At 39.3% G+C, this 27112-nt stretch overlaps 2 protein-coding genes across 2 annotated transcripts; both read right to left on the reverse strand.

The window, feature by feature from the left end:
• Window positions 1-5641: 5641 nt before the first annotated feature.
• On the reverse strand, window positions 5642-13173 carry LOC131256691 (protein trichome birefringence-like 5). Its single transcript, XM_058257676.1, has 5 exons — window positions 12580-13173; window positions 7791-7983; window positions 6856-7049; window positions 6538-6696; window positions 5642-6124 (listed from the first exon to the last, which is right to left on the reverse strand). Exons 1-5 carry the CDS (start codon window positions 13107-13109, stop codon window positions 5776-5778), a joined length of 1425 nt encoding a protein of 474 aa, XP_058113659.1. The 5' UTR covers window positions 13110-13173; the 3' UTR covers window positions 5642-5775.
• Window positions 13174-19846: 6673 nt separating this feature from the next.
• Window positions 19847-21892, reverse strand: LOC131256692 (AAA-ATPase At3g28510-like). The gene is made up of 2 exons (XM_058257677.1): window positions 21348-21892; window positions 19847-21261 (listed from the first exon to the last, which is right to left on the reverse strand). Exons 1-2 carry the CDS (start codon window positions 21795-21797, stop codon window positions 20230-20232), a joined length of 1482 nt encoding a protein of 493 aa, XP_058113660.1. The 5' UTR covers window positions 21798-21892; the 3' UTR covers window positions 19847-20229.
• Window positions 21893-27112: the final 5220 nt, after the last annotated feature.

Genomic DNA, 27112 nt, shown 5'->3' on the forward strand with positions numbered 1-27112 from the left:
GGTCAAGCCCTATATTCAGCTGGCATAACAGATGGTCGGTGTGGATAAGACACAGACATCACGGTGGGCCCCACATATATTTAGCAGTGCCCTCGGTTTTAGAGCTTAAAAAGTGTCAAATCAAGCATCGATAATAATGACGTAATTACCTGAAATAATTATTACTCATTTGTAGCGTATTTACCAAAGGTTTGGAAAATCAAACACGCCCTAAGTGTCTCACACTCGTCAATTTTGACATCAATCACTATTGATTTTTTCTATTTCCTTGTGTTCATTCTTACGGAATAAGGATTTCTCATAAAACTTGACGTCCCAGCTCATTGTGATTTTCTGTGTGTCTCGGTAATACTTATATCCCTTCACACAATCACCATAGCGAACAAATGTACACTTCTTCACCTGTTGATATATTTTATTTCTCTCAATAGATGATATATGAGAGTAAGCATCACAACCAAATATACACATCGTTGAGTAGTTTAATTCCTGACGACTCCATATTTCTTCATGAATCTTACAATCAATAGTCGTAGATAGAGACCAATTTATTAAATAGCAAGCCGTGTTAACGACCTCAGCCCATATGTCCTTGTCCAATGCAACATTACTCAATATACTTTGGGTCATCTCTTAAAGAGTCTGATTCATAAGTTTCATCAAACCATTCTGCTCTGGTATGTACTTGACTATGTTGTGCCTCACAATCCCTTCATCATTACAAAACTGATTAAATTTATTTGAAGTAAATTGTCCACCATTGTTCATCCTCGGTACTTTCATTTGTCGCCTAGATTGTTTTTCAACTATTACATTCCAAGACTTGAAAGTGGCAAACACGTCGGATTTATTCTTCGTAACATAAACTCACGCATTTCTAAAGAAATGGTCAATGAATGTTACGAATAATGATGACATTCCTCTAAAAACCATGGGTGACGGCCCCCACATGTTACAGTACGCATAATCCAATAGTTACTAATTACTATGTTTTTCGGTTTTAAAAGACAAAATTAATTGTTTACCCTATATGCAATGCTCACATACATTGAAATCAAAAATTTTTAAAGCATGAATTAAGCCATGATCGAGAAGTATCTTGATACCGCACTCGCTCATATACCTAAGGAACGCATGCCGCACGCGTGCTAATATGGATTCCGCTACAGACATTGCAGTTACACTCGATACAGTATTCCCGATCAACCTATAAAGATTGTCGCTCATTTGTGTTTTCAAAATGATGAGTGCCCCATTTGAAACTTTTAAGATACCATCATGACCGGTTAACTTGCATCCTAGTGCATCTAGAGCACCTGGAGAAATAAGATTTTTCTTCAAATCTAAAACGTGCCTCACATCGTTCAGAGTACACTCCATCCCATCAAACATTCTGACGCGAACGGATTCAATTCCAATAATCTTACAGGTATGATCATTACCCATAAGAACTAGGCCACCATCATACTTATTGTATGTAGTGAACCAACTCCGGTAAGGGATCATGTGGTATAAAGTCCTAGTATATAAACTCTACTCCTGATAGAAGTGATCCATTTTGGACACCGATAATACATCGCAACCATCCGAACCTTCATGAGATTTTGCTAGATTAGTCTCTCTTGTAGAATTATCTGAATTCTCATCCTTCTAGGTTTTAAGGGACAGGCTGTAACAACCCTAAATTTTGGTGCATTCAAAAAAACTAAAATAAATATTTAAAGATTTTGTTTTTAAATAAAAAATAAAAACAAGTCAATAGTTGATTTGGTAGAGACATTTTTAATTGAGAGAGAGGTTTAGGGATCAATTCTTGGAGTAGTAATAATAAATTTTTTTATCAAATGTCATAAAAAAATTTTATTTCAGGATAAGGGAGGATGTGCTCATCTTATTTTACGAGAAGTTCTTTAAAAAGGGATAGGAGAGGTTTTTGCATTTTTAAATTTTAAAAAAAAAAGAAAAAAGATAGGAAGCCCTAAAGAAAAAGGGAGAGGAGATTCTAAGAAGGCTTGATCAGGTAAGTTCTAATTCTTAGATTTTTTTAAATTTTTTATTATGTTGTTAATTTCTTCTTGATCTATACAATGGATGGTGTGGATCATCCACACGATCATTGTATAGGTGTATAGAGACAATTTTAATAAAGTGATGCTTTTATGATTTCAGATCTGGTTAGTAATATTTTACGAATAAATTAAATGGATGGAATCTAATTGTGTTAAAATTGATCTGAACGGGTCATTTGATCCTAAGCACCAAAAGATAAAAGTGTCTTGAATTTCAGATCGATCTGACCATCAGATGGGCCACACTAGTCAAATCTATAAATGTTTAATAAGGAAAGCTTAGATTTTTGCACAACCAATTGATATCACTTAGCGTAGAAAGTTGAGATGGGTCATTGGTGTATATGTAGTTAGATCCACACAATTCATTCAATGTGTAGAGGCAAGATATGTCAAGACCTTAAGAATCTTGATGATCCAATCATCTGGTGGGCCACCCTGATTAATTATTTGACATTCAATTTTAGGATCTTAAAAAGAAAATCTAAATTTAATAAACATATAATTTTAATTATTTGATTATTTAAGATTTGGCCACCTAGGATATATATCAAAAGTGGGCCCCACCATGTAAAATAACTAGATGAATAATAATGTTGTTGATAAACCAACCCATTTACCTTTTGGATTCTACACTTTCAGACTCTGGTGAGTAACCCAACTTGTCTTATGATTTATTAAAATTAAAATAAATTATTTATGATTGTTTGATTGATTGATATACTTATTTGAGTATTTTGTTATGATAGTTGTACGCTAAATTCATATGTGAATATTCTAATTAAAATAACTATGCTAAATATGAAAAATATGCATTTACATATCATTTATCATTCATTACATTTGCATAATATATGGTCAATCCTAGGGGCCCTTCCTGGAAGAAATGTCGATCCCGATAGAGCGTTACCAGATACGGGCTATGCCCAAGCCTACTAAAAGGTGGAATCCTACCCAACGGGTAGATGCGGGTTGACTACTTCCAACCCAAGCATATGGACGATCATTTCATCTAATGCATTCATACATCATTTGCATCCATATCATTGTACATACATTTTTATGTTATTTTAATTATTATGATTATGAATCATGTTGGATTATTTCACTAAGTCTGGCCAGCTTACCTTTTTATTGATGGAAAAACCGTACATAGGAACTATTGGCAGATGATGCGGCACAAGAACCAAAAGGATTTACCGCACCTGAACACAACCCATGTGAAACCTAGTCATACTTATTTAAAGATGAAGTGGCAACATTAAACCATTTCTCATTATGTGATTTATTTGCTAGAATAGTTTGATTAGCGTATAATGCATATTGATATTGATTTTAAGATTTTAAGAAATTGTTTAAATTTATCTAATTGAAATAATATTAGTCTGGAATAAACATAGGTGTAGTATGATGATATAATAAATGAATGATTTTTAATATTTATATTATTTTAAGAATCGTCAAGATTTATATATGCCTGGTTGATTGGTGCTAAGTGTTATGTATGTGTGATTGGAGTTGGAATGGAACTTAGATTGAATGTAATTATCACCTCTGATTAAACTGATTAGGAAAGTAAGTTAATACACTTTGTATACGAGTTACAAACTGAAACTTAGGTCCTGAGGGTGCACACTCTGTACTTGAATTTCGAGGCGTGACATAGGCAATCATTTTTCATGTCTAGTCTTCCCATAATTCCAGTACTTCATCTTTTCCTTGTCCTTAGACTTGTTTCTCGAATGCAAATTTTCCTTCTTCTGCTCAGAAGTTCTTCCCTTAGCAACTAATGCATCTGTAGAGGAACCCTCGCCACTGTTCTTCTTTCTTAACTACTTTGAATAAAGTGCTAAGATAATGGTTTCAATGTCAATGGTCTCTCTACTGTGACATAGAGTGTCAACGAGATTCTCATAGGATTCTAGAAGAGAATGTACCAAGATTAGGGCCCGATCTTCCTCGTCAATCTTTACCTCTACGCTCATCAATTTGCAAAGTACTTTATTAAAGTTTCTAATATATCCATTGAGATCTGCCCATTTTGCCATCTTCAGATTGTAGCACTGCTTTTTCAAAAAAATAAAGGATTGGAAAAAGATCTCGTCATGTAGAGATTCTCTAACTTCCCCCATAATTCTGAGGTAGTTGTCTTACTAATGACATTATAAAGGACCTTATTGGCCAAGCACAATTGAATTGTACTAATTGCATTTTTATATAGTTCATCACACTCTTCATCACTCATAGTATCAGGATGCTTTACTTAGCAACTAATGCATCCGTAGAGGAACCCTCGTCACTATTCTTCTTTCTTAACTGCTTTGAATAAAGTGCTAAGATAATGGTTTCAATGTCAATGGTCTCTCTACTGTGGCACAGAGTGTCAACGAGATTCTCGTAGGATTCTAGAAGAGAATGCAACAAGATTAGGGCCTGATCTTCCTCGTCGATCTTTATCTCTACGCTCATCAATTTGCAAAGTACTTTATTGAAGTTTCTGATGTATCCATTGAGATCTACCCATTTTACCATCTTCAGATTGTAGAACTGCTTTTTCAAAAACAAAGGATTGGAAAGAGATCTCATCATGTAGAAATTCTCTAACTTCCCCCATAATTCTGAGGTAGTTGTCTTACTAATGACATTATAAAGGACCTCATTGACCAAACACAATTGAATTGTACTAATTGCATTTTGATATAGTGCATCACACTCTTCATCACTCATAGTATCAGGATGCTTTACTTTCCCAAGGAGTTCCTGCTATAACCCTTGTTGAATTAGAATGGCTTTAATATTTACCCTCTATATTTCAAAAAAAAAAAAAAAAACCTGTAAATTTTGCCATCTTGAACTTAACATTCGTCCCTTTTAATGTCACGTCTTCATATTCAATATGAAACCCTAACTTGATGACTTGATCACTCTAATACCACTTGTTGGGCGCAAAAATGCTTGCCTAAACGTGAATCAAACAAGCACAAAGAAAACATGCATAAAGAGCACAACGATCTACGTGGAAAAACTCTTGCGGAAAAAAACAACGTCATAAAGTGACAAACAATCCACTATGAAAATGAAATTACAAGAGATGGAATCAACTTACATGCAAACTCTAGAGTTGAAAACCCTAAATCCCCTTCCTCCAAATCCTAACTTTCTCCAGAGCGAGTTTCCAATCACCTTGTATTTCCCTAATCTCGTATTATACCCATTTATATAACCCGGATCCGGAATTAGAAACAAAACCGTGCAATTACGCAAAACTATGCAAACTGTCGATTGGACCTTCAATAGTATCAACTTCGATTATCGATTGAATCGATCACACTTTCGATCGAATCAAGTGCCCAAAATTTTCCAGAGGGCAAACTTGTCTTTTTAGATTTTCTCAATCAAATCAAATAAAACCAAAACAGTCCAACGAGCAATTGAGAAAAAACCAGAATTTATCAATCGAATCGAAAAGAGTGTCCATCCCATCGAAAATTTATGTTCAGAATAGATAAAAGGCACCCGATTTCAACATATAACTGGTAAAAGACATCCTGAATAAACAACTTACACATTGCTGATCAAATGGATACAAATAGACCCACATAAATATGATCAATATTCGATGGATCACATCAATCAACAACCCAACAAAACTGAAGGCCCACCCTATGTAAAATTGTACAATCCCCGCAAAAAAAAAAAAAAAGAGTCACCTCTTAGATCTCAATGAAGGTGTTTGTTTCATGACCAGGCTAGCATATATCAGCTCATTCCATGCATCTGGTACACCAGGCAGGCACCAATGGCTGCAATCCTGGCGCCGTGTCGAAAGCTTCCGCCCTTCTGTAGCTGTCTTGCGGTAGATCGATGGGTGCCCATCCTTACGGAAGTTGGTCAGCCTTGTTACATTCAAAAGGATTACAGGGAACCGCATCTCACGGATGACCTCCTCCACTATCTTCATTTTCAAAGGATGGGTATCGATGAAGGCCCCGCTTGCACTTGCGATCGGTTCCGTCTCTCCTTTGCACGTCCCACCAGAGTCCCAGTCTCCCCCCCTGATGCAAAAGATATGAGATAGATACTTGAAATCCTGCAGGGTCGCTTGAATTTCCATTAAGTATCAGAGCTTGAAAATAACAAGAGGAATTATTGGGTCACAGCAGTCCTGGTTGATACAAGTGGGCCTGACATTATGCTGATCCAGAACATTGATCTGATGGGCAACTCACTCTGGATGAGGATGTCTCAAAATCTCCCAAATTGGAAAACCCCAACACTCAACAATACCAGGTTACAAATAGAGTGTTGAGATGGCAATGGTCCAAGAAGAAAGAAAGAAGACTTTAGGGTCAGATCACTGCTCAGGATTCACCAAAACATGGTTCCCACTCGTACAAATCAGGAGCATCAAGATACCACATATATTTCTTATTCATCAGGACTTCTTAAGTCCTAAATGAAATCCCACCTGAAATGAGCGGCAGAGTACCCGCGGTAAAAAACCAACTTCTTCTTAGGATTCATATGTCCATCGATCCACTTTCCCCAAGTTTTCATGGCTCTCCGGAATGCTTCAGTGGCATCAAACTGTGGATAGATATAATTACCCTCTTGATAGTAATTCTTCCTGATTGAAAAAAAAAAAAAAAACACCCCACAATCCATCTGTTCAGTTGGGACTCAATCACCGTCAATGGCATAGCTGCACATCCCGTTTGTGTGTGTGTGAGAGACAAAAAAGAAGAAAGGCATGAATACAGAGCTTTCACATCAGAAGGTTGCATACCCTCTAGCTGTCTTTCCATGAGTCCACCAGTGGCCAGTATTGAAAACCAGGATGTCGGCACGCTTCCACCGGGAGTAAGTTTTATCAATGCGATCTATTAGTAGGGTTGGATTCGATTGACCCTTTGAATTGAGACGGATCCCTTCTTTAACTAGGAAATGCGACCGACAGAACTCTACAGTACAGTCATAGTCCTGCCCAATTCATGACGGATTAGAAACATCTTGACAGTATGATGATAGTACAGATGATGTTTTCACTGTGATAGAAATACAATTACAGATATGGACATGGTTTTGGGGTTCAGATATATCATCTGAACCAGCAACAGAAGAAGAAGAATGTTCTGTCATGAGGGAGGACCAAAATGAATATATTTCTCTTACACACACCGTAATCTCCTTGATTGAATACTCTGAACCTTTCATTGGTCTGAAAAATAAATGATTCAGAATAGATACAGCAACAGCCCACATTCAACTGGAAAAAGCCCAAGATTGATGACTAGGATATTCCAGTCTAAGTAACTATTGGGCGATCAATCATCTGAATCATTGAATAAAGGGCCCCACTTCTACAAGCTCAGAACCCAAGTAATACATGTCTTCCATGGGTAAAGGAACCTACAATTCCTCCTCTAGCTAGCTTCTCAGAGGAAAATGAGATTTGTTGCTGGAATAGATGCACATCTCATGTTATGTAAAGTATCATGACCTTGTATTACTTGTACAAGGACTAGGAACCCATAAAGATCTGTATTCCCAAATAGGAGAAATGTCTTAGAATCCTAAACTGAGGGAGAGACATTTATGGAATTTTAAAACCAGTGTTTTGGGATTCCACAAGATGTTAGGATTGTTTAGTGATCTTTTTATGAAAGATCAGCAACGGGCATTCGGGTGGAGAAATAGAGAAAGCGGAGAGCCTATGTTTACCTTGAATTTGAAGATAAAGTAGCCCCGTCCTTTGGTTATTTTATTCCCTCGAGTCTCATACATCCTGCTCTTATTTGGCAGGGCTTCACGTAGAAGGCAAAGCATTGATTCAAACTGGTTCCGGTTCATGGAGTCTCCAACTAACAACAGCCTTCTACCTCTCAGCCTCTCCAAAAAGTCTGTTGCATTAAACCTACGAATCATGCATGAGGGCAGAAAAAATACATAGTTCTGATGAATCCGATCAATATCAAAAGATGCCAAAGTGAAAGCAGATTAATCAAAGAAAATCAACAGGGAAAATACACACCATGAATTTCACTTTAGAGTGCATAATAAAGCTTTTAAAAAAGTTTCATGCGTTAACTTACACATCAGTTGTCTTAAAAAGGCAGAAGGAGCTCTAGATTCAGATTCCGAGAAAGATATTGAATGAGTTTTCTGACTATGTGGATCATTTTAGGGCTGCAACTTGGGTTTGGGTCAACCTGAACCCAATTGACCCAACACAAGTTTCCGGTTGGGTTGGTTTGGATTGCCAAGGTCCACGGGTTGGGTTGGGTTAGTTCAGATTGGGAATAATCACATGTATTTAGGTCGGATTGGGTCAGGTTGAGTATAGAGGAATTGAGGTTGAGTTTGGGTTGAGAACGTCAGGTTGTGGGTTGGTTCTTGTTGATGCTGGTTCAGACTCGAGTTGACCCCCAACTTGACCCAACCTGCCCGAGTTGCACCCCTAGATTATATAACACAAGGAGACATCATCTTTCAAAAGAATCTCACATTGGACATATATTTTAAAGTTGAAATTGGGGGGAATTTAATTCACCTCCATTCAAGTTCCTTTATTCTTGTATGCATATGAAATATATAGAATCCGATGCATAAATTCAATACAGAGGATTATCCTAGAATGCTATATCTGTACTCTATATGGATGGAAAATAAAATATTCTCAAAAAAGTATATCAGTGTATACAACAAATGCGATTTAATGTGATCTTTCAAAAAAAAAAAAAAAACAAATGCAATTTAACGTGTTTATACACTGATCATCTAGAGTATCAAATTCTCAGGGGTGGAGGAATGACACTTCATTTACATGCCCATGCCTATCGCCTGCATGTATTTGTGTCATAAGCTAGATGTGTAGTTCATTTTATAAGACGACATGAGTGTGTTTGGCTGCACAACTGAACTGAATTGCAATTAGTCTGATGAAGTGCAAAGAACCAGATTGTAATTCCATTATTTGGCATTCCATTCATGCATACAGTCGGAGAACCAATTGCAGTTATGTTTCTTTCAATTTCAACTTGAAAGTAACACAATTGCAATTTACCTCAACTTCCTCATCATGAATACTGGGAACCCTCTCTAACTTTTTGTCATTTCCTCTTAATTGGGCTGAATTTTTACAATTCGATTCACTTGTGTAACAACATGCAGCCTAAGGATGCATTCAACATTTGCATCACTGGATCACTTAGTCATGATATGCACAACAAGGTATTACTTCTACTCCCATTTCTTGTTCACATCGCTTCCACTCCAGAAGTACCACCAGCAGACCACAAGTATACATTAAAAATTTCACATCCCCAACAATTAATTCTTTAGCAATGAAGAAATTACTGAACCATATCCTTCTAGAGATCTAATATCACAGAAAGAAAATTCAAGTTAATAAATTTTATTTATTAAAAAATCATGTGGGCCCGGTTATGCTAGAAACTATCAATGTCAAAAAGTGGTCAAACAAGGATCACTACAAGCCATGGAAGGTATCCCCGGTGTTTGATGAAATTCGTTTCCTTGCCTCAAGAATAAAAATTCCGTTCGCTCGTGCTGACAAATAGGGGAATTCAATTGTGGATAGTCTAAGGAGAGGAGTGTTTCTTCCCTCTCTAGTTATCTGGGAATCAACTTATCCCTCTCGATGTATTTTGCTTTATCTTTTCAGGAATAAAGCCTTTCGTTATATATTATTATTGTTATTTCCTTGAGTGGATATTTCCTCAGGCATAACTTGCTTCTTGACCTTTGGACAACTGCCACTACATGAATGAAGCCCACAATATATCAATCATTAGGGAATATTCTTCACTTCAACAAACATTTATAATAAGACCCGAATTCGATAATAAACATATGAGCTGCAGTTAGATGCAAAAGTGAATTGGATTTTGAATGTTCATTTTAATCAAGAGGAAATGACAAACAAAACTAATGACGCTTCCTAGTATTAATGATAAGGAATTTAGCTCTCAAATTGCAGTTGCATTTCTTTCAGTTCCAAGGGTCCCTTCGATTAGTGCATCCCACATAATCAGGATTAAGTCTAATCCCAACTTTCACGGGCCTCATGCCCTGCATGTCAGGTTCGCCACACTAAAGTGGCTCTTTCCTCCCCATAAATGCAATTTGCAGCATTTCTAGTTTTTCCTAAAACTTCAGTAATTGTATATATGCAGAGGAAAGCAACACTTTAGGGAAGTGAATCCGATATGAAGGGCATGTGGCCTACCAAAATCAGTATTTGGCTAAATCCCGATTTAGTAGAATCCCCTATCCAAACGGAGCATAACTTAACATAATTACAATTTGAAAGCCATGCCCTCAATATGAATGGTATGTAAGGAAATTGGGGAAGTAACCGTCAAAACTGCAGTTGCAATTCTTTCAGCTCCTACTTGAACTTGAGCAATTGCAATTTGGAGGATAGATCCTCAATATGACTATTATGGTAGGAAATTAGTATTTGGGTATTTCCACTATAGTAGACTAATACTTGCAATTCAATTTGATAGTGCATCCAAACGCGGCCTTATTGATTCACAGGGTGCCCAACAAACCCAATTAGGGATTTGTCCATTTCATGGCATTGATTCACATCTCGAATTTTTCAATTCATGAATCCATTCATTTAGTTCAAATAAACTGCTCCAGGTCTTATTACATGCCCTGCATTCAAGTCGTTGCTAGCCCATCTTACGAATGCAAGTCATGGGGGTATCTGCGTCCAAATTCCAGCTAACTTAAGGATTGGGAGTTTCAAGCCAACAAGCATACTTTGGCCATTTTAAGAGTAGGAAATCTGAGCATCTGATTCTCTAAATTCAAGCAAATGGTGAACTGATTTGTAAGAAGCTGGGAATGAGTTCGATGTGGCCAATGCAACTGATTCAATTACTACAACAGGAACGACGAAAGATGCACAGAAAATCATTAACAATGACAAGAAAGAAACTGTCTTGCAACCTTCAAATCTTGATTCATTTTTTACAACATGTGATTCTTGACTAGAGAAATGGCATTTTAGCTTGACCGAGCAACAATATTACGTGAACAACATTTTGGTTATCTAAGCTGTCTCTTGGCAAGGCCACAGGTGATGTAGAGCAGATCGCAGACACTTTCATGGCAAAGATGGACCAGAGAAGGCCCGATCAGAGGCAGAAATGATTTGGACCGTCAGAACCTTAAAACAGTCATATGTCGCAAACCAGGATGAGTTTTTTGACGTATCTTATATGATTTTGGGGTAGGAGAAGCTACTTTAGCCAACCAACCCCCCTACGCCAGGTTGCCTATACTGGATTTGCGATATTCCATCAGATCGACGGTCAAAAGTCCCTTTTATTTTCGTTTTTACTATAAATAGTAATTTTAAGTTGGCCTATAACTTTTGATCTTTTGAGTTGTATGAGTCGTGCCCAACATAAAAAGGGCTTAGAAAAGTTAGGAGAACAACGTGGTTAGGCTAAATTGGGCACTTACTATTTTTGCCCAAAAACCATGAAGTCTAGTAGGAATGGTGACCGTCTATAAATAGTAAGTTTACTATTTATATAAATAGTAAGTTTACTATTTATAGTAAGTCGAGTTTTTAGGGAGCTTGAGTTGGAGTTTGAGTCTAAAACTTCGTCCTAGGGTTGAACTCAATATTTAAAGGATTGTAATTTCTTTTTCTTTTTCTTTTTTATAGTCAATCAATTTAGTTCGAATTTATTAGAAATTATTTCCATTTTTATCCCTCGTGGATTCGAGGAAACTCCATGAGGAGTCCAGAGAAGCTCCGTGGATTCAGACTAGTTATTCCCTGAGGAAAATGGTGATTGACCTCATCACGTCCTTCCCTGCATCAATAGGCCATGACACAACAAGTCCCTTAATGGACGGTTCATGACATCTCGGTGGCCAGAAAATAGGCGATTAAAACTGATGGGCCACACTTGCAGGGGGCTAATTAGGAATTAGCATAATGCGACTGGGCAGATCTTTGACACCACTCATCCACCATTTGGCCTACCATACGAACGATATGAACCAATTCAAATTGCTCAATTCACATTGATTGCCACAACCGGTTTCGTTATTGGAGCAAGAACTACAAAAGATGCACAGAAAATGATTCAAGACCAATGAAAAAGAAACCATCTTGCAGCCTCTAAACCTATATTGAATTGATGCTATATAATGCTTGACTCCAGAAACCGGTTTTTGTTCAACCCGGCAACGATATCAGAGGAACCCACATTTTGGTAATCCAAGCTGTTTAACAAGCAGGCCAATGGGCAACAACACAACATATTCCTAATTGGAAGATTCATGCCATCTGGGTGGCCTGAAAATAGACTATTATAACTGGCAGTCAGCATTTGAAGGGGCTAATCGGGAATTAGCTTGACGGGGCGGATCTTTGGGCACCTCTCATCTACCGTCGGACCCACCATTTGAACAACATGGATTGCAAAAATTATTTTTAAAATGGATAAAAATTCCATACCTGGGAAGATCGCAACCGTCAGGCTTCCATCTCCATTTCGTATAATCCACATCGGGTCTTCCGTTGTCTTTGCAGTTGAACGCTTCATCTACATAGGGGCAAGAACTCGGCCGATACAATGGATACTCGTCGTCTTTCACCCAATTCCCAATATACAAATCGCATTGCTTCTCCTCCCGATTCACCGTCTCTGGCAAAGGGTTGTCGTCTTCGGCCGGCGCGACGGCGGGCTGGATGGGATTAGGAAGAGGATCTGGAGGTTGGTTGAGGGGAAGAGAAGGGAGTTGGATGGTGGAGATTGGTTGTGGGTGTTTTGAGGGTGGGATAGAGAGATCCGTCGTTGTGGGTGTTGGTGTGGGTGTTGGTATGTTAGAAGAGAAAGAAAGGGATTCGGGCCATGGATGCCTGTAGAAAGAGATGGAGGGTTCGAGGGAGCGCTTGGAGAAGTAGACGAGAGAGAGAAGGAAGAAGAAGAAGAAGGAAGTTATAACGATGGAGTAGTGAGTCCTTTGCGATGATGAGACCGCCATGAGAGAGAGAGAGAGAGAGAGAGAGAGAGAGAGAGAGAGAGAGATTGTTCTGTTCCTACATGGATGTTGAAATGATCCTACATGATGTTGAAATGAGAGAGGAGAGCGAGCCTGCTCTGTTCTCTTTTACGGACAGGAATCGTACAAGCACCGTGTTTTACGCAAACATCCAAATTCTGTGAGGCCTACCAGTTTTATGTGTTTAATCCACTCCGTACACCAGGTTCTATCCTCTATTTCCAAGCTCTGAGGAAAAATTCAGCCAGATCTACCACTCAGGTGGGCCATACCATAGGGGGAAATGAGATATTACGCTAACCATAGGTTTGTGTATGGGGCCACGATGGTGCGTAGTTTTCATCAAATCCGTTCATCATTTATAAGGATGCAGCGAAGATACAATAATCGGCCCGATCCAAAACTCAGGTTGGCGGCAGATCGTGGAGCAATTTTTATTGTTGCAATTGATGTGGCCCATTGGAGTTTTTTTTTCTTATCAAGACTGTGTTTTGGATGTACGGTTAAAATGAGGGTTCTAACCTGATGGACGGGGTGGATTTATATATACAGCATGGTGGGGCCCGCATAGCATGGGCGGTTTCCGACAGCTGCGTAAAACGGGGGTTGAAGACGATTCCGGTCCGTACAAGGAGCCAGTGCAAGAACAAAAAGGGGAGCGGATCAGGTGCGGCCCGGGCCCCACCAAAGACGGTGCGGCCCTGACAGTGGGGCCCACCTTGATGTATTCATCTTATATCCACGTCGTCCATACGTTTTTCCAGCTTATTTTAGCATAAGCAAAAAAGGATTAGATATAAATCTCGAAGCACACCTTAGGAAAAAGTGGTAATTGAACATCCACCATTAAACATTTCCTGCGGCCCATCGTAATGTAATAATAACTTTTATTATCCATCCAACCTTTTGATAAGGTCATACAAACCTGAATTTATGGAAAATACTGATATCAGCTTGATCTAAAACTTTTGTATCCCACAACAAGTTTTTAATGGTCCTACCCTACTATTTCTCTGGTGTGGCCCAATTGAGATTTTTATCTCTTAATTTTTTTGGATAATATCCTAAAATGATATTTAAAAATGGATGGATGGCGTGGATATATATTACATCCATCATGGTGGGCCCACTTTCAATGCCGCACCGTGTTTGGTGAGGCCGGTGCCCATCCGTTGCATTCAACTCTCCTCCGACAGCGGCAGTCATGCTTGGACGCGATCAGAACCTCAGGCCGATCCAGAACTCAAGTGTACTACACCACAATTAACGGTAAGATGAAGACGCCCATCATGGAAACCTACGTCGGGCCCACCATGGTGTTTATAAGCCATCCAGGCTGTTAAATAAGGTGAGTCTCGTCTGGACGAAAGGAAAACTATATATCAGCTTCATCCGAAACTTCCGTCTGAATTACCCGATTTATTTGAGTTTTGAAATATTTTTCACGCGCAAAGTAGATGAACGGTCACGATTGATACATCACCCTTTTATGTTACCAGAGAGATGGCAACGCTCACTTCCGAGGTCCGAACAAGGCGAGTTATTTGATACTCTGGCATCGTATGGTGCTTCATACACAGGCGCTGAGAATTGCGCAAGTGGTGTACATCAACTCCGAATAAATCGGCCAAATTGTGTATAGCATTATTCCTAGGACGCGGATAGAGTGCTGTTGCCAACCCCACCCCAGCTGTGGTGTATCCAAGTGTTGGGCACTCTACGCCTATATGTTTTATATCCATGCCGTCCATCTGTTTTGCCCCTTCATTTTAGGATAGGAACCTAAAAATGAAGCTGATTCGAAGCTAAAATGGACCACACCACTGGAAACAGTGGTGATTGAACGTCCACCATTAAAAACTTCTTTAGGCCCACAAAAGTTTTGGAACAGGCAGATATTTGTTTGTCCCTTCATCAAGGTCTGAGTGACCTTATCAACAGGTTGCATGACAAATAAACATTACGGTGGCCCCTAGAAAGGTGTCAACGGTGAGTGTCATTATCCCAACTGTTTCATGTGGTGTGATCCACTTGAACTTTGGATCTGTTTCATTTTTTGGTTCATAAACTAAATTGAGCTGGAAAAGTGGATGGACGGCATAGATATAAAATACATACATCATGTTGGGCCCCACAGTGCCCAACACATCAACACACCACAGGGTGTCCTCATTCCTGAGTCACTATCCTCAGATAAGATTTGTCCAGAAATCCCACTGCGTGAACACTTGTTTGTTGAACTGGAACCATAGGATATTTTTATTTAACCGTCCAAATCCAACAATCTGATATTCAGATGCACAAATGAGTGACATTTTTTTTTTTGGGGGGCTCAGGACACATCAAAAAATGGTGCATATAAGCTGACAGTCTGAGTTGAATAACTTGTATGCTCTGCATGCAACTTCTAACTAGTTTCTAAGCGCCCGCATATCACCTATCACATGGTAGAGTTAAGAGTATCAATGGTTTTCTCTTTGACGAAGAATGCCCTGAAGAGCATGGAGGATATTTTTGTAACGGAGAAATTCTTCCTTTTCTTTTTTCTTGAAAATCTTGTGGCCTACTTGATGAAACAAGCACGCTGCAAACTTATTCTTATCACATATGGACCTAAAGAAGCCTGAATGGAAGTAGACCTGGTCTGCAAGTGAGTGTGATGTAATTACTAAGCCCCAAGATCGAAGAAATCCTTTCTACATAGGGAAAAATTACCGTTGGAAATGGAAATCCTAAATCAACCATAACTTTTGATTCGGGTATCATTATGGGAAACATAGCCTATGAATTTTGACGGAAACATACTATCCGAGGCCAACAAACACTTGTTGTGAGTAGGATGCATTGCTCCGTTTTCCGAAAAACACTTCACTCCAATTTTAAAAATATAGTTTTTAAGGGAGGAAAAAAAAAACTTACTATTTTTAGTAAGTTTTAGGTTGGATGTAGCTCCTTTATTTTAGGAGTTTTTATATTTATTAAATTTTACTATTTTGGATAAATTTTAGTTTAGTCGAATTAGGACTCTTAAGTAGGTTCTTGTTTTCCTTTATAAGTAATGTAATTGAAAGTTTGAATCTTATTATTGATTAATATAAAAAAATTAAAATTTCTTCTCGTGGATTTAAGAATAACCTTGTGGATATAAGGTTTTGCACACTTAAGGTAGATAATGATCTTCCTCATCACACCCTTCCTTGCATCATGTCACAAGAGCATTCCTCCAACATGGAATGGGTTCTGCCAATAACTTCTTCAATCTATCTATTGACAAAATTATGTACTTAGATCACTAATACTTGACAGTCACAACAAGTTCAAATGTGTTTACACCCATTTTTGGTGCCCCTACATATGCCAATAGAAGGCTGCCACGTGTTGACATTACACAGTCAGTATTGGCAAAAATCCTACTCTCATCCGAGAGTATCTTCATTTGATATTCCTTCAACGTTATGCATTCTATTGTTAATGTAGAGGTATAGATCCTTACGCCGGCAGGTTAGGAGAATGAATTAGCCGATGTCATGTGGCTATGTTTATCGTGTCAATTAATGAGGTAGCATTCCCAGCACGTCCGTAAGAGACCTGACGAGAGAACGAATCTTATCACATATCTGGCGATGAACCCTCAGCGAAGCCATCTCCCACAGTCCTTTTAAAATAAGAGATCTTCCTAGAGACGTTTGGAGACTGTAGCAATCGAGAAGGCTTCGAATATTGGGAGATCAAATTGTATCCAAGCAAATTCGACTCCGATTCACGCTCAATGCAGGAAAGACAAACACATCAGCCAGATCAGGTATCAAGTTGTACATCGATTAGAATCCAAATAATGGGTGACCTTGAATACCTGATCATGTGGCCATGATTCAATCGGAATAAAGAGTTTAGGAAATCAATATGTGATTAGATCCTGTCTATTTATCCCTTCTAGCATTCCAAATCACCAAGGAACGAAGGCCCAAGATCAAATGCAGGAGGTGGTTCGATCGAGACCATATCCAACACCTCAAAGTGGAAAGAACATAGAATCTGAAGAGATGTTGAGTGGACATGATTGATTTAAGACCCGAGATAAACTCTTAAGGCCTAATCCTGAATTCATTTAGTGGGCCACGAAGATCTTCGTAGTGGGATCGATTATGAGAAGAAGCCTTGAGAAGCCACTAGTTCTGGATCCGTCCAAGAGATTCTTATATCTAGAAAGCACGAAAGATTCAAGATCAACAACGAAACTCTGCCAGAGTTTGTCGCATCGACAAGTTATAAAAGAAGCACACGAAGAAGAGCTCGGAGCCCTATGCCAAACACATCTATCTACTTGACATTTACCTTTTAAATTTATCTTAGCATAACTTAGCCTAGATCTAACATAAATCGATACTGTCTAATGGCTTACGCTACAATACCGTAGGAGTAGACAATCTTAAGTTGTAGGATCATGATGAACTAAATTCTGATTTAGCTGATCATACTCATTCGGTCACATTCTGCTGACCACCTATCACAATCATTCGTTTCAATAGACGAATCATATATTTATCCTTCTTTTTTGTTTATTTATTTGGTTGTTTGATATTTTATCGATTGTAATGGGTCATATATATTCAAATATTAACAAAATCGGCATTGTTTAGCTTTCTTTTATTTATTTGTACACTCTTGTTCCTTTGATAAATATTGAGCTAAAAGTACTGGTGATAAAAAAAGACCTTAAGCTTGTAAACTTACATCTATTGTTACAAAGCGAAAAAGAATCCATTCGAAAGGGCTAACCCCTACCCTTTTACAAAGCACTTGAATGCTAAGCGCAACTAGTGGTTGAGAGGATAACTAGATCTTATGTCCAGTCTCCAATCTGTCGATCTCAATGTGTAGGAACACTAGCAGTTCAATCAAAACTTGAGTTAAATAGACTTTGAAATGCTCATGCATCAAACCCACACATGAAAATTGAATATAGGCCCCTCGTTCACACGTGACCATGTTTGATTGAATTGGCATGAATAAAATGAACAATCAAAACTTTTTGGTCAATATCTTTCACTTCATCTATTTGCCCACCTACAGTTCGAATCATAGAAAATGAGTCACGTGGGCCTGATTTAGGCCATCTACAAGCTACACACATGTTGCCAATGTGGCACATGGGTGCAAGGTGTGAGGTTGTCCTCAAAGTGAACAAGGCCCGACCTAAAAAATTAGTCTGGTTTGTTCCACTCAGGTGGGGCAAACATGCATGCTGAAAGCGTATGTTTAAAATAAAATGACCAAGACTTGTCAAAATAAAATTAAAATAATAAAATACTAAAAGAAGAAGAAGAAGAAGAAGAAGAAGAGGAAGAAGAAGTTACAAGAGGAAGAATTGCTTGTATTTTTTATTTTTTTTTATCGTATATAAATATAGAAGGAATGACTCCTAATATAGAAAAATATATATATAATCAAATCCTAGTACAAACCGCCGTGAGGAATATCTTATGCTTATTTTCTTTTCATTTTACTCATTATACTTCCTTGATACTTTGATTAATCAGCGATCCAACTATTATTTTAATTTGTTTATTCTTTAATGCTTTGTTAAGAAATATAATCTAAACTATTACCATTGAAAGAAAAGTCATTGTCTTTAAGAAAAAAAGAACCCATGTATAATAATTAATCTTTCCCTTCCTAAATTGCTTAATCATTGTAACAATCCATAGTTAAATAGTCAGTTAATGTTCACGAATCTAATTCTAATTATGTTAATTTAGTGCTTGGAGTCACAAGCATTCAATTAATTTGAGTTGAACACAACTCCAGCATACTCAACACCTAATTTAATTGCATATATTTAATCAAAATCAGCCGTTCATGATACGCACGATCATGTCCCAAATTACCAAGCAACAAGAAGATGCAACTAATATAAAAGGAGAGAAGCTCTGCTGCATTCTTTTGGAAGTCTGATTTATGAAAGGATGTAGGATTTTAGGTATCCACTCTATTTTTGCTTTTTTGTTTTTATTGGATTTTGAATACGAAGCATTGGGTATTCATAGCCCTAACATTTCCTTTGTTTCTTTCTTTTTCTTTTCTTTTTTTCTTTTTTTTTTCCTCCTATGATGGAAATGCACACATAAGAATGTTTTCTAAACTATTTTATAGTTTCGGCACTAACATCACATTAATTTTCTTTTAGATTTCTTGTAATTTAATGACAATTTCAAGCAGCAGAATTGAGCACGCTTGTGGCTGTGTTTGGGTAAACTTGAAATCGTAGTTGGGATACATTCCTTTGCAAGAAAAACATCATAAAACAGATACTTTCTTCATTTGAAGACATAGATGAGATGAACAGATTTGTTATTTTGTCCATTTCGACGGAAACACATACAGCCTAATCAATTTAGAAGATAACCATCTGAAAGTGGTGACTTTTAAATACGGATAGTTTCCTCATTTGAACTCAAAAGATGAAACGGGCGGATATGTTATTTAGGCTAATCTATAAAAGCTTAATCAATGTAGAAGATAACCATCTAAAAGAGGCGCCTTTTCGATGGCAGGTGGCCTCGAAGCGTTTCCAACCGCTGGAGTAATTCCAAACAGTTCCTAAAGTAATGTAAAACCATGTAGAATAAACAGATAATAATAAGATCATCCACAATCACTTGGCTATTTAGCAACCTTCCATCCACCCAAGAAATCCAAATGGGAAAATATCAAATATGTTCAGTTACGAAATCATCATAGCAGATCTATACCATTAATCTAATGAGACCAACCGCAACAAATGGGGCAAACAAAAACAGACCCAAAAGATAAAAGAGGACCCAGTTGTAATATTATCAAGTTATCAAGCACACAATCTCCTCCATGTGGCACACGCGTGTGCAATCCAGACCGTTCTTTGTTTGGGCCACTCTTGAGAATTCCAAATGGGCGTATACTAAAATTCCAACCAACCATCTGTTATCATCAAATGTGTGAAATCAAAATTAGCAATAGATGGTTAGAATCATCTGATCGATCACTGTGGTTTTCGGAGCAATGGATGAATGGTCTGGATCTTAGACACGTATGCCACGTGTACATAGATTGGGTGCTTGATGATCTACTCCTTGTGCACTTTCCCCGCTTCCTCTGCTTCCATCTCCTTCCCCATCTGTTCCTTGTCTTCAACAACAACCTCTTTCTCCATCCCTTCAATTTCCTTCTTGCATTCCTCTGCAGCCAACCTCCTCTTCATCTCCTCTAACACATTCCTCATCCCCAAATCAGTGTCGTCATTGCAGCTCATGAAAATCTCCGCCATGTCGGCCGGTGTCATCTTCGCTGGCACCAGAACCTCCTCAATCTCCCTGAAAAGCTCATGATCGTCGATGTACAGGTAATTCCTTGCTAGTATCTTGAACGCATCGAATTCGCAGTAACTAAGGTTGATGTGCTTGTCCATACGGCCTGCTCGCAGCAGCGCCTGATCCAGATTCTCCTTGTGGTTTGTCGTGAAGATCATCAGCCGCTCCCCACCACAGCACGACCACAGCCCATCAACGAAATTCAACACTCCAGACAGGCTCACCATGCTAAACGCCGTGCCTCCGCCATTCTTCTCCTTCTCTCCCTTCTCCTCTGCTTCTGGTCCGCAATCGGTCTTCTCCTTCTCCTCCCCAGACCGCTTCTTTCTGTCCGAAAGATCCAGCGAGCAATCCACATCCTCCACAACAATCACTGACTTACTCGATGTCGCAATCAGCAGCTGCCGCAGCTGTGAATTGCTCGTGACTGCCGTTAACTCCAGATCATAGATATCAAACTCCAGAAAATTTGCAATTGCAGCGATCAAGCTAGTCTTACCTGTCCCAGGTGGGCCATACAAAAGATACCCTCTCTTCCAAGCTCTCCCCACCCTGTTATAATACTCCTGCCTACTCACAAACTTCAGCAAATCCGTTTTGATCTCCTCCTTCAGAGCTGGGTCGATCGCCACGGTATCAAAATTAGACGGATGTGAGAAAGGTACTGACGACCACAGCCGTCGTCCCCAGTCCTTCGCCGATCTGTTAGTGTAGAGCTTCCTCTGCCTGTTCTTGAATTTTATATTTGCGGCTTCTTCTAATACGTGGGGAAGATAAACTGAATGTACCTATAAAAGAAAATAATCATGTATTTAATAAAAAACATAGAAAAGGAGAAATTATATATGTGAAATATATAATTATTCTCTCTTACCCTAGGCTTAAACTTCTTGTGGAATGATAATTTGAAAAAGCGGCTTTCTTGAGATCGGACATATCCATAATTATTGGACTTTTTCTCAATGGAATGCAGAGACCACTTTACTCGAATGCCTTCGAAGATTTCCTCGATCTTCTGGTTGGAGTCCATCAAGAAAGTCAGGTTCTTCGAGTTCTTGGGTTTTGAGAGTTTAAGGATTTTGGCAGAGGAAAAGCATTTGGTGCTCAAGTAGCACTGTACAGAGTCGAAAATCTCGTTGTCGTAGGAGGAATCGAATTCGTCGATGATGATGGAGACGTTGGTCTGGAGAGCGGTGAAGAGGCGGAAGAAGAAGCGTTTGAGGGGTTCGGAGATTTCAGGAGGGAGGAAGTCACGGAGAGCGGTGCGGAGGAACATGAAGGTGGCGAGGAGCGAGCCGATGGACTTCCAGTCCAGGAATTCCATGTTTTTTGGGGGTGGTTTGTGGTTTTTTGGGAGGGGGGTGGAGAGAGTAGAGGGTGAGATGTGGGGAGAGTTCGTTTTATAAAGGAAATGGAGGGTGGAAAGAGAGGAAGAAGGGATGTTCTACGAAGGGACGCGGATTGCGTCCTACCCCCGCCCGCCTATAGCTCCGAACGGGCACTTCTGCGAGCGGGCCCACCGTGATGTATCCGTTTATCCAAGCCGTTCATCCCTTTTATCATATCATTCTAAGGCATCAACCCAAAAATGAGGCAGATCCAACGCTCAAATGGACCACACAACAGATGACTCTTGCGTTTAATGCAACCTCGTGCACTTAATGAACCAAGCTTATTATTTGGTGTGGTCCACTTGAGCATTGGATCTGTGTCATTTTTGTGTTCATGAACTAAAATGTTCATAGAAAAGGGATGAACGGCTTGGATAAACAGATACATCATGGTCTGCCCACCCACAGAACTGCCTGCCTTGTGCACTTAATGAACCAAGCTTATTATTTGGTGTGGTCCACTTGAGCATTGGATCTGTGTCATTTTTGTGTTCATGGACTAAAATGATCATAGAAAAGGGATGAACGGCTTGGATAAACAGATACATCACCGTGTGCCCACCCACAGAACTGCCTGTTCGGGGCTAGAGACGGGCAGGGGTAGGACGCAATCCGCGTCCAAGAAGAAGATGGGGATATGGTTACTTTGCACGTCGGGAGCATATGATAGTTTACGCAGATCGCTGCCCACACGTGCCATGGAAAACCGTGTGAGAACTGAGCTTTACATCTGTTTTGGATTGATGGTAAGTTCTTCTGTCTGAGAAATCAGATTGTATCCCTTCTCCGGTCGCACAGAATGTACAAAAGTAAATTCACGGATCAAACAATCTTTTTCTAGCTGACCTTGATGTGGAGCGGGTGGCGGACACTTTCACCCTAGATGGACGTGAGAAGGCCTGATCAGAAAGGAAGTGATATGGACCATCACAACCTTAAAATAATCATATCTTGCTAACTGAAATAGGTTTTTAGACGGATCATATTTGATTTTAAGTTTTTAATTCCATATATTTCTATTTTCATCCATTTTGAATTCAAAAAATCTCTATTAGGAATACAGAGAAGTTTTGAGGACTCGGAGAAGATAGAGTTAAACAAGACAAGAACTGAGGTAGCTCGGCTAGCTTGCTCAACTCGTAAAGGCTCGATTGACTTGGTTTGAAACTGAGTTCAAACTAAGTCAAGTTGTTTTTTTGAGCACAGACAAATTTTGAACGAGTTTAAGCTTGCTCGGGCATGACTTGACTTGGATTGGACCCCCAGTTCGATGACTTGGTTATTTTGATATTGATGTTGCCTCACTAGGTGTTTGATGAAATGACTCAACAAGGTGTCTGCTGGTGACAAAGAAATTATGTATATGAAACAAATACCCTTATATCTTTATTTTAATGTTTCGATGATAAGATGATGTTGCTGTTTTATATACGGTGAAAAATTGAAGGTGTTCTTCATGTGTTTGAGAAAATAGAGGCTCAATTTTAACTCAAACTGGGCTGGTACAGGCTGAGCTACTGACTAAACCAAGCCGTCCAGTTTGAAGACTAAGCCAAGCCGTGGAGTCACACTGTGCCAAGTCAACTGGGTTCAACTCCTGTTCAGCTCTAGAAGCAGTTGTCCCGAACGAAGACGGTCATAGAACTCATCACACCCTTCCCTACATCAGACCTAGATCCCAGCCGTCCGATGACTAAAAGTAAATTCCACATTATTCACTTGGCACACACGCCAGCCTGAAATGCGTATGCAAGATCCATGAAGTGAGGCCCACCTTATGAATGCCACGTGTGAAAATCCAGACGTGAAAATTGTCAACCAACCTGATTTTGGTACTATAATTTCAATTAGTCGTTTTACTTTGATTTAATGTTTGCCACGTGTGAAATTTCTTAGTGCTTGTGTATCAAGCGTCGTACTGACCAGTATAAAAACTCCCCATTGTAAACTGAAGTTTATTCGCCCAGCAATTGCATGGAAAGTGCAAGCACTGAAACATGTCTGCCTTTGCCAGGCCACCGACTACCACGAAAGTATTATATTTCAATCAAGGTCCTCTAATTTCAAACAATGGCTGATTTTCAATCATTTCATTGTGTGGCCCATTACCTAAGGGCCTGGATGAAAATTTGTGGATTTTCAGAGATTCACCGTTTATTTTTTCCTAAGCAGCGGCCAGGCATTCTTGCTTGAGAAAAACTTTGATACTCGGGCAGAGTGAGATAGATGATATGCAAGCACTTAGTAATTGTATACTTGAAATTAAAAAAGTTGAATTGGAGTGCTAGATGATATGCAGGCACTTAGTAATTGCATCCTACATACGCTCGCGGTTTTGTTTGATTGAATGGGAGTGCAACGCAGAGTCCACAAACCAGAGGTCAGGATTGCTCAACGAATCGGATTTTGGGTGGTGACAGTGACCTTTACCATTACCCTTTTTAATTTGATTTAATGTAATTCGTCGGCGCCTGCGTGTCAAGCGCCCGAGTATCAAATAATTCTCTTTCTCTGCATCAAGTTTCAGGAAGCCGATTGGCTGGTGTACAACACAGCAGCGATACAGCTGGTGTGGGTACGCGTTGAGCAAAGACGAGCGGTTACGTTCCTCGATCTCCGAGTTGTACCAACGGTTCAAATGAGATCAAATTTAAATGGCCCTAAAATGGTGTATTTATTATATCCATACCGTTTATCTATTTTTGAGATCATTTTAGAGCATGAGACAAAAAAAATGAGTCACTGGACCACACCACAAATAGCAGTGGGACAATGATCATCTCCGTTAAAACATTCGTAGGACCACCATAATGTTTATTTTCCATCCAATCAGTTCATAAGGTCACAAAGACATGGATGAAGAGTAAAAGCAATTATCATATTGATCCAAGACTTATAAGACCCCCCAAAGTGTTTCAGTGGTAGACGTTCAATCCCCTATTGCTTTTTTCATCGTGGTCCACTTGATATTTAGATATATCTTATTTTTTGGCTCAAACCTTATGACGAGCTCGCCAAACGGATGGACAGTTTGGATATAACACATACCTCATGAAGAACCCACAAAACTTGTTGACATCAACACACCAACTAGATGGCTGGTGTGTGGTACACTAGCCAATTCGCTTCCCAAGTTTCATTGTAGTTGTCCTTCTTCCGAAAATGAAATGGCTACTCCATAGAGAGTTGGGCATTTCTGACCCGATCCAGTGGATTTAACCTAATTCGACCTGATCCGAGCCGAACTGAAGGCCTGGATCCGTTCGGTTCGAGTTTGATCAGTCAGATCTGACCATTCATCGGATCGAGTTCGGATCATGGTCAATCCGAATCGATCCGATCCGAACCGAAATCTGAACCGAATGGATCCGATCCGGAGTGATTCTTATGAATATTTATCACATATATTTATCTTATGAACAGGTTGGATGACAAATAAACATCACTGGAGCCTTATAAGTTTTCAATAGTGGAAATCAATACTTCTACTTTTTCCTGTGGCATAGTCCACTTGAGCTTTAGATATGCATCAATTTCGGGTTCAACCACTAAAATGATCTGGAAAAATGTATGGACGGCGTGGATAAATCACATGCATTCAGGTGAGAGCCCACTTGCAATTTCGTGCAAAGCACGCAACACGGGGGCAGATTAGCTACGACAGGTTGAGGAGCGAGACTAGCTACTGAAGCGACGTCAACATGTTCTGTGGGTCCCACCATGATGTATGTTTTGTATCCATACCTTCCATCCATTTGGAGAGATCATGTTAGGGCAATATCTAAAGAACAAGTTAAATCCAAAGCTCTAGTGGACCCAGCACAGAAAACAATGGGATAGTGACGCCCACCATTAAAAACTTCTAAAGGCCACCAAAGTTATAGATCAAGCTTATATTTTTGTTTTCCCCTTATTTCATGTATTTTTTAACTTTTGAGCAGGTTGGATTTCAAATAAACATTATGATGGGCCTTAGGATAGTTTTAACGATAGGAATCACTCTCCCCACTGTTTTCTTTGATGGGGTCCACTATAGATATTTATTTGCCTCATTCTTTGGTTCATAGCCTAAACTAATATCTAAAAATGGATGAACGGTGTGGATATAACACATACATTAAAGTGGGGCCCACAGAACTTGGTGATGTCACTTCAATAGTCGACTTGCTACTTAACCTATCAGTATTTAATCCGCGTCCCGTCAACATAGGCTGTAAGCATTTCGTGCACAGCACGTCAACACAACAGCTTACAGCTGGTGTAGATACGTGTCGTGCAAAGATGAGCGGATACGCGCCTCGAGCTCCGTGTTGTACAAACGGCTCGAATGAGATCAAAATTACATGGGCCTCACAATGATGTATTTATTATATCCATATCGTTTATCCATTTTTTTTGTGATCATTTTAGAGCATTTGAAATTTTTTTTTTTTTTAAAAAAATATCTAAAGCTCAAATGAACCACACCAAAATAGCAGTGAGGATAATGATTTTCACCGTTAAAAAATTCATAGGGCCCACCGTAACGTTTATTTTTCATTTAATCTGTTAATAAGGTTAAAAATACATGGATGAAGAGGAAAAACAAATTTCATATTAATCCAAAACTTTCGTGATCTCCAAAAGGGTTTCAATGGTAAACATTCAATCCCCAACTATTTTTTGCAGTGTGGTCCAACTGATCTTTAAATCTGTCTTATTTTTTCGGCTCAAGCCTTAAGACGAACTCTACAAATGGATGGATGGTTTGGATATAACACATACCTCATAGTTTGACCCACAGACCTAACCCGATCCGAATCGTACCCAACCCGATCCGACTCGGTTTCCCTGACCGAGTCGGACTCGGTTCGGGTCAGGTCAACCGTGCTTCGGATCAGTTCGAGTCAGATGTCCCGGACTCGGTCCCAAATCTAATCGAGTTCAGGTCAACTCATGTAGATTTCGGACCAAATCGAGTTGGACCCAATCCGATCCGACTCTGTCTGATGCCCGGCTCTACTACTCCCCCGCCACTAGCTTGGTGGCTGGTGGTCAATGCTCTGTGGGCCCCACCATGATGTATGTGTTTCATCCATGCCGTTCATCCATTTTTACATATCATTTTAGGGCTTGATCAAAAAATAAGAGGGATATAAATCTCGGTTGGACCACACCACAGGAAAACAATAGTGATTGGATATCCACCATTGAAATCCTCCTAAGGCCCACTGTATTGTTGGTTTGACATCCAATCTGTTGATTAGGT

The sequence above is a fragment of the Magnolia sinica genome, chromosome 9 (assembly GCF_029962835.1).
Source record: "Magnolia sinica isolate HGM2019 chromosome 9, MsV1, whole genome shotgun sequence".
Taxonomy (NCBI): domain Eukaryota; kingdom Viridiplantae; phylum Streptophyta; class Magnoliopsida; order Magnoliales; family Magnoliaceae; genus Magnolia; species Magnolia sinica.

Coding starts and splice junctions, on each gene's coding strand:
- LOC131256692 (XM_058257677.1), bottom strand. CDS start 21,797: ATGGAATTCCTGGACTGGAAGTCCATCGGCTCGCTCCTCGCCACCTTC. Junction 21,262..21,347: donor ACAAGAAGTTTAAGCCTAGG/GTAAGAGAGAAT, acceptor TTTCTTTTATAG/GTACATTCAGTTTATCTTCC.
- LOC131256691 (XM_058257676.1), bottom strand. CDS start 13,109: ATGGCGGTCTCATCATCGCAAAGGACTCACTACTCCATCGTTATAACT. Junction 7,984..12,579: donor GACGGTTGCGATCTTCCCAG/GTATGGAATTTT, acceptor CATGATTCGTAG/GTTTAATGCAACAGACTTTT. Junction 6,125..6,537: donor TACTCTGCCGCTCATTTCAG/GTGGGATTTCAT, acceptor CTTTTGCATCAG/GGGGGGAGACTGGGACTCTG.